We start from the raw sequence: 14097 nt of genomic DNA, 5'->3' as shown, positions 1-14097 counted from the left end.
ATTACATTTTCTGTTCATTTATTAATAAATTTTCTGATCACGTAAGCCAGCATTGATTTTTTGTTCTCTTCCCATGCGCCATCTATCCATATTTGCATTGATATACTACGAATTTTATCATAGTTGCACGAATATGGCAAGTAAACACAGTATGAGATTTACGAGTTATCTCGTGCTGACATTCAACGTGTTAATAAAAAAAGGTAAACTAAGTTTTTTCTTGGACGCACTATGCTACACTACATTGTAACTACTGCAGTTTAGAATTCAAAATGCGAGATTTTTAAAATTTCCGTAGATGTGGTTAATAATTTTTTAAAACATTTTTTTAAGAATAAAATTATATGAAATGAAGTTATAGTTTTTTTTCGTAATTAAGAATTTAATGGTCTATTTACTATTTTGACAGTTTCCTAAAAATAAATAACTTTATAATGGACCTAACCGGTTCAAAAATATTTCGGAGCACCATGATTTCATAAATTTCTGCTTCACCTGATCATCGTCTTACGATGATACGTCTTAGATGGTCTAAAAAATGCAGATTTTTTTTTTTGCTTTTTGAAACTTTCAAATTACGAGTGCATTTTTGACTCCCTTCTGGAGTTTTTATTCCATTCCAACGGTTCTTTTTCATACCCTAACAAGAGTGCAGAAAATAGGAAAATGTGTACATTGAGTAAAAATATGAACTATGATTTTTTTGTTTTGAATATTGATGTGAGTGGATCAAAAAACATAGTCTTTTTATTTCTCAAAATAAAATGTGATTTTCTTAAATAGTAAAATTGACTTAACCTGCAATTTGAATATTTTATTGCTTCTGTATCTCAGACAATGCCCTCTGTTCGGCCAAAAATTGTAAAGCTGTGTAGTATTATTCAGATATAAAATACACGCGGGTATTTTAAATATTATACCATATACATAATATACGAGTTTACATATACATACGTACACACACAAGACACATTATAACGGAGAAAGAAGAAAGTCGCTCCGATCTCTCGCAGATACTGTAAGCGTGTTTCAATTTATTATGTGCTCAGTCTGTGTGCTCAGTATCAAACAGATTACATTCCGCGATGGCAAGAAGCTTTACTTTGCTAACAGGAATATTGATATGTTTTATATTGACATTGACCAGTATGTATTGATCATATATATATATTTTTTAAATTTGAAAGCCGTAATCGTATAGTTTTCAAGTAATTGAGTTTTTAATTTATGTGTGATTTTGTATTTTTTTCTGACGCGGAAATATAGGAAAAGTGTTTCATCTTTAAAAATAGGGAAGCAATAATTATTTCGTATGAATTTAACTATCGGTGCAATAATCATTTTAACCCATGAATAAAAAAAAAAGCCCTATTTTTCAAAATAAATATAATTAAAATGATATGATTTCAGATAAATATGATTTGAATAGACAACATATTATACAAGTATATTGTTTTTTTTTATGGATACTTAAAATGATTTTTATTTATTAATACTATTTACATGAAATGTTACGTCAACATATCAATGAAAATAATATTATAAACTCAATAATTCGAGGAATTTTCATAAATCATCTTCGCTTTGTGTTGTTCATATACAAAATTAAAGATAATAATGATCAAATAAATGCGGTAAATACACGTCGCGAACTTCACATACTTACATACTGGTGTAGTAATTATTATTTAATATTTATTTCAGGTGTACGAACTGGTAATTTGGTAAAAAGGAGTTTACGAAATACCGTTAGCTGCTTAGAAGACGGCAAGTTTTACAGGTATACAGACTTTTTATTCTACTTTCTACGTGTGTGCGGATATACCGAGCCATATTATATATTTTATGGCAATGTTAGATTGAATTTTAGCACCAATATAATAAAATGTAACATCGCAACGGTGTGAACTCGGATCAGTTTTCTAAATAAACATAAAATGACTTGTATTGACAAACATAACACGCCGCGATCCGACTTGAGTTTCCCGCTAAAGGTTATTATGTAAACATGCCTACAATTATGGAAATGCTATTTCCGTGATTTATTTTTATCGGGAAATTACAATTATATACAGATATTACGGTTTATACGAGTTTCTATAACCATTTAATATACGTTTCTATAAAGTTATGCTTAAATATTTGCTCGTAAATCCTCGAGTGAGGAGTCATTTATGGTAATATTTTATTGCAAGCTTAACATGTAGGAAGTTATTTAGATGGAAAGGTATTAAGGTATTTGCAGAGCTTGCGATCTGTCATTGGCTGGTTTAAGTGATCACTTTATACACTGTGTAATATTCACCATTCTACTCATGATTAACAATCGACACTCGAAAAGTTGTACGTATCTGTATATATTGCAATTTTTTGGAAAAATTATGTCGTCTATGAAGTGTATTCTGAAAAAAAAACAAGTTGTCTTATGACTTACAACTTTTAAACAACGAAATTTATATAACGTGACGGTCAATCATGGGTGGATGCAAAGATAATGGGTGAATGTTACACATTGCATATAATGATCACTTAAACCAGCCAATGACAGGTCGTAGGACATTAACCTCGTCATTTATGTTAAAATATAGATCAAATCTTTAAAATATAATAATTTATAGTTAATCTGTATTTATCAAATTTCCGTACACAATAATAATAATAAAGTATTTTCTAAAATAATTTCGCTAAGTGAGCGTAGCGTATATTATTAAGTATAAATAATATACTTATTATCTTAATTATAGATACATATTATGTAAAGCTTTATGGTTTGGTATTAGAAATTTAACTGTCTTATGCCTGCCTAATCTTACAGAAAGTAATTTATTTGTAAATGTTCTATTATTTATTTTTAGACATATTTGCCGATTAATGATATTAGCTTTGACATGTCTTATGGCAGCCTAAAATTACAGAAAGTAATTTATTTGTAAATGTTTTATTATTTATTTTTAGACATATTTGCCGATTAATGATATTAGCTTTGACATGTCTTATGGCAGCCTAAAATTACAGAAAGTAATTTATTTGTAAATGTTTTATTATTTATTTTTAGACATATTTGCCGATTAATGATATTAGCTTTGACATGTCTTATGGCAGCCTAAAATTACAGAAAGTAATGTATTTGTAATTGTTTAATTATTTATTTTTAGGTATATGTGCCAATCAATGATATTAGCTTTGACATGTCTTATGGCAGCCTAAAATTACAGAAAGTAATGTATTTGTAATTGTGTAATTATTTATTTTTAGGTATATGTGCCAATCAATGATATTAGCTTTGACATGTCTTATGGCAGCCTAAAATTACAGAAAGTAATGTATTTGTAATTTTTTAATGATTTATTTTTAGGCATATGTGCCAATCAATGATATTAGCTTTGACATGTCGCTCACTCCTTTCAAGAACGTCATAAATCAAAAAACTTGATTTTTCAGTAGAACGTTTTTAAAATTTAAAAATAAAACACAATTTATTAAAAATAAATATCAAGCCACTTATTGAACCTTTTACTGTGCAACAGATCTTTTTAGGTACAACCTGAAGGTTTTTTCTCCATTTGAAAAATATTTAGTATATTTAAAAAAATAATTAAACTATGCATTTTCTTAAAAATGCAAAAACCACATTTTCTGCCCTGTAGCGGGTAAATATTAAGTTAAAAATATGTCTCTTTTGCTGGGATATTGTACATTTTCTGGGCATTCCGAAAACATGCACAATTGAACACATTGACTGATTTTTGATTTACTACGTTCTTGAAAGGAGTGAGCGATGTGTTATGCCAGCCTAATCTTACAGAATGTAATTTATTTGTAATTGTTTTATTATTTATTTTTGGGCATATTTGCCAATCTATGATATTAGCTTTGACATGTTGCTCACTGCTTTCAACAACGTCATATTTAAAAAATCATCAATTTTCAGTAATGCATGTTTTTGGAATGCCCAGAAAATGTACTATTTCCCAGAAAAAGTGACATATTTTTAACTTAATATTTACCCGCTACAGGGCAGAAAATGTTGTTTTTGCATTTTGAAGAAAAGGTATTCTATAATTATTTTTTAAAATTTACTAAATACTTTCAAATTGGAGAAAAAACATTCGGGTTGTACCTAAAAATATTTGTTGCACAGTAAAAAGTTCAATAAGTGGCTTGATATATATTTTTAATACATTTTATTATATCTTTAAACTTTAAGAACGATCTCCTGAAAAACCAAGTTTTTTGATTTATGTCGTTGTTGAAAGGAGTGAGCGATGTTTTATCCCAGCCTAATCTTACAGAAAGTAATGTATTTATAACTGTTTTATTTTTGCCAATTATGAAATTAGCTTTGACATGTCTTATACCTGCCTAATCTTCTTCTTCTTGGTGTAGGCCTCATGGCCTGTTTTTAAGAGGGATTAGTCTCCTGCGATGTCGATTCCCAGCTATCGATCCATCTCTTTGGTGGTCTGCCCGAAAGTTATCTACCATAGGGTTGGCCGTACAGTACGATGTGGGGGAGTCTGGATGGTTTCATTCTCCTCACATGCGCATACCATTGACTCTTTCCCCACCTAATGACATCTTCGATGTCGCATATTTCCCTGATCCTGGCGTTTCTTATTCTATCTTGAAGACTTTTGCCTGATATGCTTCTTAGAGTCTTCATTTCTTTCTCTAGTCGCGTTTTTTTGCCTAATATTACAGAAAGTAATTAATTCGTAATTTTGTTTGTTTGTTTAATCATTTATTTGTAAGCACACCTGCCAAATAATCATTCATAACACAGGAGTAATATTCCATTTTCTGTAATACTATTTATTACACATTTTTTTTACATAAAAATGAAAGTAACATGTTCTCATTGGATTTTCCTATTGATATTATTTAATTTATCAGTTTTTTCAGTGAAAATAAAATTCCTATTATTTTAATTTATAGAAATCCTCAAAGACTGCCTAGCAAGATATGGACGAATAATGAATGCTCTAAATATTATTTATGCCTTGATGAAGAAGTTTTTGAATTCAAATGCTCAGTGGGACTACTTTTTGATGTCAGTAGACAAATATGCGATTTCAAAGCCAATGTTCACAATTGCGATATTACAGCAGGTAAGTAACTCAAGGCTGAGATAAGCATTATCAATAAAATTAAGAAAGGTGTGTTCAGATGGTTTGGACACGTGAAACGTATGAGTGAGGAAAGAACGGTCAAACAAATTTATGAGGCGAATGTAGTTGGAAAAAGAAGAAGAGGAAGACCGAGGAAAACTTGGAATAATCAGGTATGTCAAATACTTGAAAGCGGCCGGGTTAGGAGTCGTAATAATCGTCGGGTATGTATGAGGAGATGCATGAATGTGAAAAAGGCGAAGAATGTTTGCAAAGACAGAGTGGTTTGGCGTTCGATTCTCTCTGCCTACCACTGTGGAGTTAGTTAGTTAGTTAAGTAAAAAAGTAACTAAATCATACCGATATACTAAAATTTAAATAACTTAAATTAATTTCTAATGTGTGGTTTAATTCAAAATTTGTAGAGGTCCAGGTTCCAAAACCACTTTTGGAAGATGCAGATTGTCCCGATCCATCGGAATTAGGTTGTGCCGATGGGACCTGCCTGCCAAATGAGTACTTTTGCGATGGATCCATAGATTGCCCCGACTCGTCCGATGAGGTATAAAGTATCGATGATCTATGCATACATATAAGGTTGCTTTATGATAATAATAAACACAGATCTAATGTCTATGATAATAATATAGGGTTGGTGTGATGTGCATCATGACCCGAATGCTGCAGAATCTTGCAATTTGCAAACATGTATATTACCAGACTGTTTTTGTTCCAAAGATGGTACAATCATTCCAGGAAATCTAGACGCTAACCAGGTAAATAAAACATACCAAATCTAAAATATTATCTAACCAATTAAAATATAAAATATATAAAGCTGTCCAAATCAAACGTCCCTAAAAAACTTTTTTGTGTGGCCAAGCTGGTGGGCGCTGGATCATAGTTTAAAAAAAAGAGATATAATTGCGTTTTTATTATTTACACAAATATTTCAGTTTCATACTATTTCTGTGAGCCTAAGCGACTCATTATTAGAAATAGGTATCAAATTGTGGTAGAGTGGGTTCGAACCGAGAAACTCTGACTTAAGAGTCCGCGACAATAACCACGGGACCACAACCCAACACAGTTTTTAACATATCTCCCATTTCCGCATTCGCAGCATTGAGTATGAAAATTTTCCAAGTTTACATGTATAATTTTCCTGATCATTTAACTGACCAATGTGTTTTTGACAATTTCAATATTGGAAGTGCAAAGACATCTCTCGGGATAATTGTGACAAACTAAGATATGTTCATTTTCACCAATAAATGTGTAGTGTGCTTGGCACCACCACATTAATAGATTCCTGGGAGTTAAATTATTAAATTCATACATTTTTACTATAAATCTGTATATTTTAAATTTAAATACGAAAAGGCAAAGTGGGTTCCGAATTGTTTATTTTTATATTATTCCCAACAGTTCAATGATATGGAATCACAGTGTTTCAGCACACTAGATTCAGGATTAAATCCTGACAACACATGCCACGTAAGGTTTACATTGCTATTATATAATTTATGAAAAATTTCAAAAAAACTTAACGTCACTCCACTGGAGTAGCATTTGTACAGTGAAATAGAAAATTATACCTGTATTATTTTGGGAGCAACTACCAGATAGCCACATTTTTAATATGACCCTTGTATGAATTGATGTTGGACACCTTGATAAAGAGTATCATAAGTTATTTCAAAATGATTCCTACTTGTATCTATTTATAGGTGCCTCAGATGATAACTGTAACATTTGATGACGCCATTAATTTTGAGAATTGGGATTTGTACACTGAGAAATTATTTACACCAGACAGAAAGAATCCAAATGGTTGTCCAATTCACGCAACATTTTATGTGTCTCATCAATACACAAACTACATGCAAGTTCAGAAAATGTGGAACAATGGTCATGAAATAGCAGTTCACTCCATTACGTAAGCTAAAAGCAGTGCTTAATAGATGTCAACTCTTATAACAAAATTATATTAATTAACATTTTGACGTTTTAGCCATAGAGGACCAGAAGAATGGTGGTCTCGAAACGCGACAATAGAAGATTGGTTCGATGAAATGGTTGGAATGGCAAATATTGTCAATAAATTTGCTAATGTTCGCATGGAGGATTTAAGGTATAAATAAAAATACATACATCAATAAAATTATTGCGATTCAAAAAATCTAAATGGGTATAATTCATTTTAGAGGAATGCGAGTCCCATTTTTGCGTGTCGGATGGAATAGACAATTTCTAATGATGAAAGAGTTCGGTTTTGTATATGACTCTTCAATGACGGCACCATTTTCTGACCCACCACTATGGCCTTATACGCTCGATCACAAGATGCCACATAAATGTACAGGTATGGAAGCCCCCATAATTTTCAAAATACATAATATTCACTAAATAAAATAAGTGAATTTTCAATATAAAAAAATAATACACTTGTTTAAGACCACTTTTTTGAGTTTATCAATGTAAACACAACTAGTTTCGAGAACTACAGATGTTCTCATTAAGGTGAAAATACAAACAGATGATAAGAACATCTGTAGTTCTCAAAATTACTTCATTATGTTATTCCACAAAGTAAACGACAAATCAATTAAAAATATAAGTGAATTTTATCCAATACGAGGCATTAAAATTTTTGCAAAATTAAAAATTCTGAGTGTAATAACAAAGATTTTATATTAAATGTTTTTGCTAATTGAGTAAACACATTACATTCTTTCTAGGACTGTTTTTTTCCTCAGTCTTTTTCCTCCAACCAACTACATATTGCGCATATGTAGAGAAAAGTTAGAGGATTATGTAAATTATTGATTATAACAATACGAAATAGATAACAAAACAATATTAAAAATAAAAAGTAATGTAGGGTCTAGAAAATTACTATGAATTTTTATTTGTTAAACATGTACATAATCATTTAATAATGCAGGAAATGGTCAGAACTGTCCTTCGAGGAGTTATCCAGGAATATGGGAAATGGTGATGAATCAACTCACAGTCAGTGAATACACGTGTGCCATGGTAGACTCGTGTCCACCCAACATGAATGGGGAAGAAGTTTACAGAATGCTCATAGCCAACTTCAAGAGGCACTACCTAACCAACAGGGCGCCATTAGGACTGTATTTCCATACAGCTTGGTTTAAGAAACCTGAATATTTGTCCGCCTTCACGGTAAGAGCGTTTGTGCACTACATGAAATTTTACCATTCGGCACTTCAGTTAGCATATAATACAGATGATTGGCTTGGATTGGTTTGTGCTTTTGTCTTTTTTTCTTGGATCGGTGTGCTCGATCGGTGCGTGATCACGGTGCGCGTAAATTCGATTACGCTAAACTGTCGTAGTCGCTTTTATTTTTCAAAACCGGACTGCCGGATGGTAAAATTCCGGATAGTGCACAAGCCCCCTAATGATCTATTTACTTTTTAAATTAAACATTAATTTATATGTATTTTTTTTAAATATTGAACTTGACTATATGCTTAATTTTTTATTATTTTAAGCTTAGTTTATACAGGCAAATCAAACATTGGATATTCCAATTAGGACTATTTTAATAAAAGTTATTTCTGTCGTTTAACAGTGACATGAATATGTATTACTTTTGACATTGAAAAAAAACTAAAAAAAACATATTGGAAACAAAAAAAAATTTGTAGATTTTCTTTACTAAGTCGATAATTTTTTTTATATACTATGGAACGGGGCTACTTAAACTTTGATGTGTTACTTGAGCCCATACAATCTGTATTTGGTCTACAATAATGAACGTATCGTGACAATAAGTCGCTCACTCCTTTCAAGAACGTCATAAATCAAAAATTGACAATTTTCACTTGTGTATGTTTTCGGAATGCATAGAAAATGTACTATATCCCAGCAAAAGCGGCATATTTTTAACTTAATATTTACCCGCTACAAGGCAGAAAGTGTTGTTTTTGCATTTTGAAGAAAAGGTATTGTTTAATTATTTTTTTAAATAAACTAAATATTTTACAAATGGAGAAAAAATCTTCTGGTTTTACCTAAAAAGATCTGTTGCACACTAAAAAGTTCAGTAAGTGGCTTGATATTTATTTTTAATACATTGTATTATATTTTTAAACTTTAAAAACGTTCTACTGAAAAATCTAGTTTTTTGATTTATGACGTTCTTGAAAGGAGTGAGCGAAGTGTCACCTGTCAGGGAAACAATGAACCATGTCGATACGTTCATTATTGTAGACCAAATACAGATCTAAATATCTTTTTTGTACTGGGCTCAAATAACACATCAAAGTTCAAGAAGCCCCGTTGTACGGTACAAAAGTTGAAAAAAATGAGGTTTATATTATTCATTGAAAATAAATAATTGAACTTTTATTAATATAAAATTGTGTTTTCAGAAATTCCTGGATGAAATTCTTAAAATGCCAGATGTATATTTTGTAACAAATTATCAAGCAATTCAATGGATGCGTCATCCCACTCCGACCAATCAGTTGAGTCAGTTTGAGCCTTGGCAATGCACGAAACAACCATTTGAAGCAATGGAAATTGCTTGCAACTTACCCAATACTTGTAAACTCCACTCGCGAGTGTTGCAACAGGATAGATACATGACAACGTGCAATGAATGCCCCCCGCAGTATCCGTGGCTAAGAAATGAATTCGGATTAGACTGAAATATTAATTAGACCTATTTAGCGTAAATAAAACGAATTATTGTAAAGTTATATGGTGACATCCAGATTACACTGGCCTACAATTTACAACATTTATTTTGTAACTTGCACGAAAATACCTGTTCTTTATGCACTTTGCATAGCTGAATTAAAAAACGAAAGCAAAAAAAATGTAGCACGTCTGATTTTTTAGTTATGGATATTTTTAATTCTGATATTGACTAAAGTTTATCTTATTATTTATGTATTAATAAGTTAATATATTTCCACTGTTACTCCATAATTATCAATACTTTTTTGAATCCCATAGACTTTAGACTGAAACATGTCTAGATACCAACAACTATTACGGTTTCAACGTATGGGGTCCATAAAAACAATAATATGACTGTAACATCAAAATTTGACACGATACAAGCTTGTTACCATATCGACTTTGAATAAGAACAATTAACTTAGTCCAAATCAGTCATCAAAATTGCAGTTACAATCTCATTGTTGGCCAGTGTTATTTTATGAATAATTTTGCAACGCAATATTATAGAGGAATGTGATTCTTTGTCTACCTCTTGAGATCCAATCATTAGTCTTTATTTAGCCGTGAAACACTGATAGATACTAACACTCTCGAAAGCATTAAAGTGATTAAGGCTATAAAAAGTTAAATGAATAAATTATGTACATAGGTGTTATATAAAATAAATAAAATAAAAATTCACAAGCTTTTTCTTCATTTATTTGTAAAAAGTAGATTCAACAGTGATAAGTCATCATTAACCCTAGATAACTAAACATTCGTCCACGCGACGACGCCCTTCTCAGAAAAAGTCAAGTGCACTTACTTCCCTGCACCCCGCACCCGCCAGGCTTTGTTTACGGAAAAGTAATTTATTGTTAAATGTCTCTTATATTCATTCCTAATGATCCAAACTTAAGTGTCATGTAACCAGTTACTATTTTTGATAAATAATTTTGATAATTTTCAGGTTTGTAATTGCGTAGTCCGCCTGACTAATGTTTAGTTGGTATGTATCTACAAATATAGCTTGGTTATCTAAGGTTAAAATAAATCGGATTGAAAACAATAATGAACTTTATAAAAAATAAACTAACCAGGATGAAAACATAAATTGTATCAGAAAATATTTCATTGTATTTCCAACATTAGTAGAAAAAAAGGAAAAGTAAGTTTCTGCTCATTCTGACATTACAGTATACTGGCAGTTACTAATTACTAAATTATTAGAATTTAACATTTATATCTTTATTCTGAAATGAACTCTTCAATCTGATCAGATGTATAAATATCAATCAATCAAAACCCTCATCCGCACCCGATGGTGCAAAGGATACTGCGTCATATAAACGAAGTGTTATCTTGATCATTAATACATGAATGAAAGGTGATCAGCCCTCCGCTTCAGGTACCAGTCCAGGGTAATATTGAATAAATATTAGAGTGAAAAAATCTCTAATATTTATTTGACCCCCCCTGGGATTTGAATCCGGGACCTCCAGTACGGACGGTAGCCGCCACTGAGGCGTACAAATAAACACACTCAATAACAGGATTTAAGAAATAAGGTATGTGGTTAAAAAAAAAATAGCATACAACAGTTTTAATAAGTAGGTACTTAAATATATATAAATTAAACATTCGAATGGATTTTCTCATAAATCTTCAGACAAATCCAGCATAAATTTGTATTGAAGTATTATACGAGCGGAATATTATACGAACATTGTACATTTCATTAAAAAAATATTTTGAAAAACTAAATTATCTTTGCGGATAGAAATTGCATTACAAGCATTACGCGTCCTGAGCGTTGAAAGGGTTTTGTATTGCCTCCATACCATCGACGGGACAAATAAGCACTACTGAAGTTCCTCTGCATACAACAAGCCCCAGTGGTCGAGTGTCTTCAACTAGCTTGTAAGGGTCATCTGGATCTAAAATGCACATTTGATTACTTAAATTATCAAATCTTGATACTCATTTTAGCAGTTGTATATATAACAGGTACAGTTGAAGGCAAGCGGGCAAGAGGACGGTCTCCAACAAGATGGACAGACCAAATAAAGGAATTAACCGGATCCTCGCTAAACGCTGCCATCAAGTTGGCCCAGGACCGGGAAGAATGGAGAGGACTTGTGCACCAAGTGCCTGACATTCCAGAAGACCACGACGCTCAGCATTGAGCAAAAAGATGAAGAAGAAGATATAACCAAAGGGACAATCCAATCTTGATATATAAAAACTTAAAGTTACTTCCGGTACGTGGAATATTGTGGATGAGTATCATCATTGAACAACAAACTAGACAAAAATATCGAAATCTTCTAGTTCACAACCATGATACACGATTTACACACAACGAAGGTGTGATAGTCCCAAGAATTAACAGTAAATATGGGAGTCGAACACTGCAATATATCGTTCCGAACATTTTAAATTTGTTGCCGACGGATGTTAGAGGTCAAAATAAAATATGGAACAAAGGCAAAATAAAGGAATGGGTAAATGACCAAGAGTTAATTTTATGAAAATTATAAAATGGTTTATGTCCTTAATTTTTTCTCTCTTTTATGTGTGTATATTAGGTTAAAATGGTTAAAAACAGTAAAAATGTATGTAAAAAGAACTCCACCGACAAGACACAAGGTGGCTTGGGGTGTCTGCAATTTTTTTATATGTTTAAAATTTTTCATTAAAAAAATGTATACAATTTTTGTATATAAAAACAATAATAAAAAAAAAATTAGCGCATAATCGGTTGCATCACAACTGTACTCTATGATCATAAAAAAATTAATAATCTTGGATGATTTATATAGCGCCATTTTTGTAAAATACCACCTCAATGGCACTTACACAGATATGGATTATGATATAAAAATGATAATGAGATATAAAAAAAAACATATCAAAGAAAAACGTCGTCAATCGGCTGAGTCTGAAGGGGGAAAGGGAGCCGCCGTATTATTACGCCTTCATCTCGGTCTTCTTGGGCTGGAGCATAGCCAAGATGTTAGGCAGGACGCGTCCCTGTGTAATGATAATGCCGGAGAGCAGCTTATTGACCTCCCGTCATAGTGGATAGTCAACTGCAGATGGCGGGGGGTGATGCTGGATATCATAGTATTCATATGACATACAAAAGTACTCAATGTGTTCAAATGATGTTTTCAAATGTTTCTTAAATAAGTGAATATAATCCAGGATGCGGAGCTCACATACAGATGAAAGAGTCTCAACTTAATAAAAGCTTTCTTCATCTCGCCATAAATGTGTCTAGTGAACTCTCGCATACTGCGTTTCGAGTTTGATTAATATATCTAGAAGTTTAAAGAATTTCAGTAATGTGGTTGTCGATCATGGGTAGAATTGGTGAATGTTACACGTGTGTAAAGTGAACACTTAACCCAGCCTATGGTGGCTAAAAATGATAGTAAATAAGCTTACTTTTGCATGAATATATATATGTTGTGTAACTTTATATGGAACGTCGCGTTACATACATGGTCATTGACACTTTTTTCATTGATCAAAGTATTAATGATGGAGCATGCAGTCAATAATATATAACCACCGGTTATCAATCAAATGAACTAAGAAAAAATCAGTTGTACAATGCTCTAATAACTTTTTGTTAAGATTGTTTATTACTAAAATACCTTACCTCTTAAAAATTCAGTTGTATTATCTAATACGAGATTCAATAGTGGATCATATCCCTTTAGAATTCCGGCAGCCTCTCGCCCGCCAGCAAACTTGACTCTGATGCTTTTTTCCAAGTATTTGCTGAGGTCCAGAATCGATTCTTTGCGCCTTTTTTCTTTTCCATCGCCACCCCCAGTCTTAAAATACAAATAATTTAAATATGCATACCTATTTTTGATAGTGAGCCGCTTAGGCTCACAGAAAAAGTAGGAAATTGAATTATTTTTGTAAATAATAAAACCACAAATATTTCTCTTTAAAAATGTTTAAATATTTAAATTAATTAACCTTATTTTTATCTCCACTCGAGTCTTTTGCATTCATTTTTCAGGAAAACAGAATATCTAGGAATAAATACGCGTTATAGTTATTGTCAACGAAAAAATCTAATTAACTACCTAAGTAATTTGCCGGTATTTTCAGTCGCGTTGGTTTTTGACAATAATGATAATATGACAATGTTTTGTTAGGTTATGTTTGGTTTAATTTCATGTTTTTCTATGGTCAAATTATAAATGTTCATGAATGGACTTACAGCGATCGATAATCTTTTTAGTTTATTTTATGGTTTGCATTTGCA

General features: G+C 31.7%; 2 protein-coding genes across 2 annotated transcripts; one reads left to right on the top strand and one right to left on the bottom strand.

Moving 5' to 3' along the window:
• The first annotated feature begins 1024 nt into the window (after positions 1–1024).
• LOC148300842 (chitin deacetylase 1-like) lies at positions 1025–10514 on the top strand. The gene is made up of 10 exons (XM_088274230.1): positions 1025–1146; positions 1705–1780; positions 4936–5108; positions 5534–5670; positions 5759–5884; positions 6839–7047; positions 7123–7242; positions 7316–7473; positions 8056–8300; positions 9515–10514. Exons 1-10 carry the CDS (start codon positions 1086–1088, stop codon positions 9791–9793), a joined length of 1584 nt encoding a protein of 527 aa, XP_088130356.1. The 5' UTR covers positions 1025–1085; the 3' UTR covers positions 9794–10514.
• On the bottom strand, positions 10508–14034 carry LOC148300841 (U6 snRNA-associated Sm-like protein LSm7). The gene is made up of 3 exons (XM_088274232.1): positions 13806–14034; positions 13477–13654; positions 10508–11746 (listed from the first exon to the last, which is right to left on the bottom strand). Exons 1-3 carry the CDS (start codon positions 13839–13841, stop codon positions 11607–11609), a joined length of 354 nt encoding a protein of 117 aa, XP_088130358.1. The 5' UTR covers positions 13842–14034; the 3' UTR covers positions 10508–11606.
• Positions 14035–14097: the final 63 nt, after the last annotated feature.

This window comes from Brachycentrus maculatus, unplaced genomic scaffold (genome assembly GCF_059751285.1).
Source record: "Brachycentrus maculatus isolate JH-2025_06_01 unplaced genomic scaffold, ASM5975128v1 h1tg000649l, whole genome shotgun sequence".
In the NCBI taxonomy this organism is placed as follows: domain Eukaryota; kingdom Metazoa; phylum Arthropoda; class Insecta; order Trichoptera; family Brachycentridae; genus Brachycentrus; species Brachycentrus maculatus.
The sequence above is the reverse complement of the archived record's forward strand: the minus strand, read 5'-3'. Positions and strand labels throughout refer to the sequence as shown.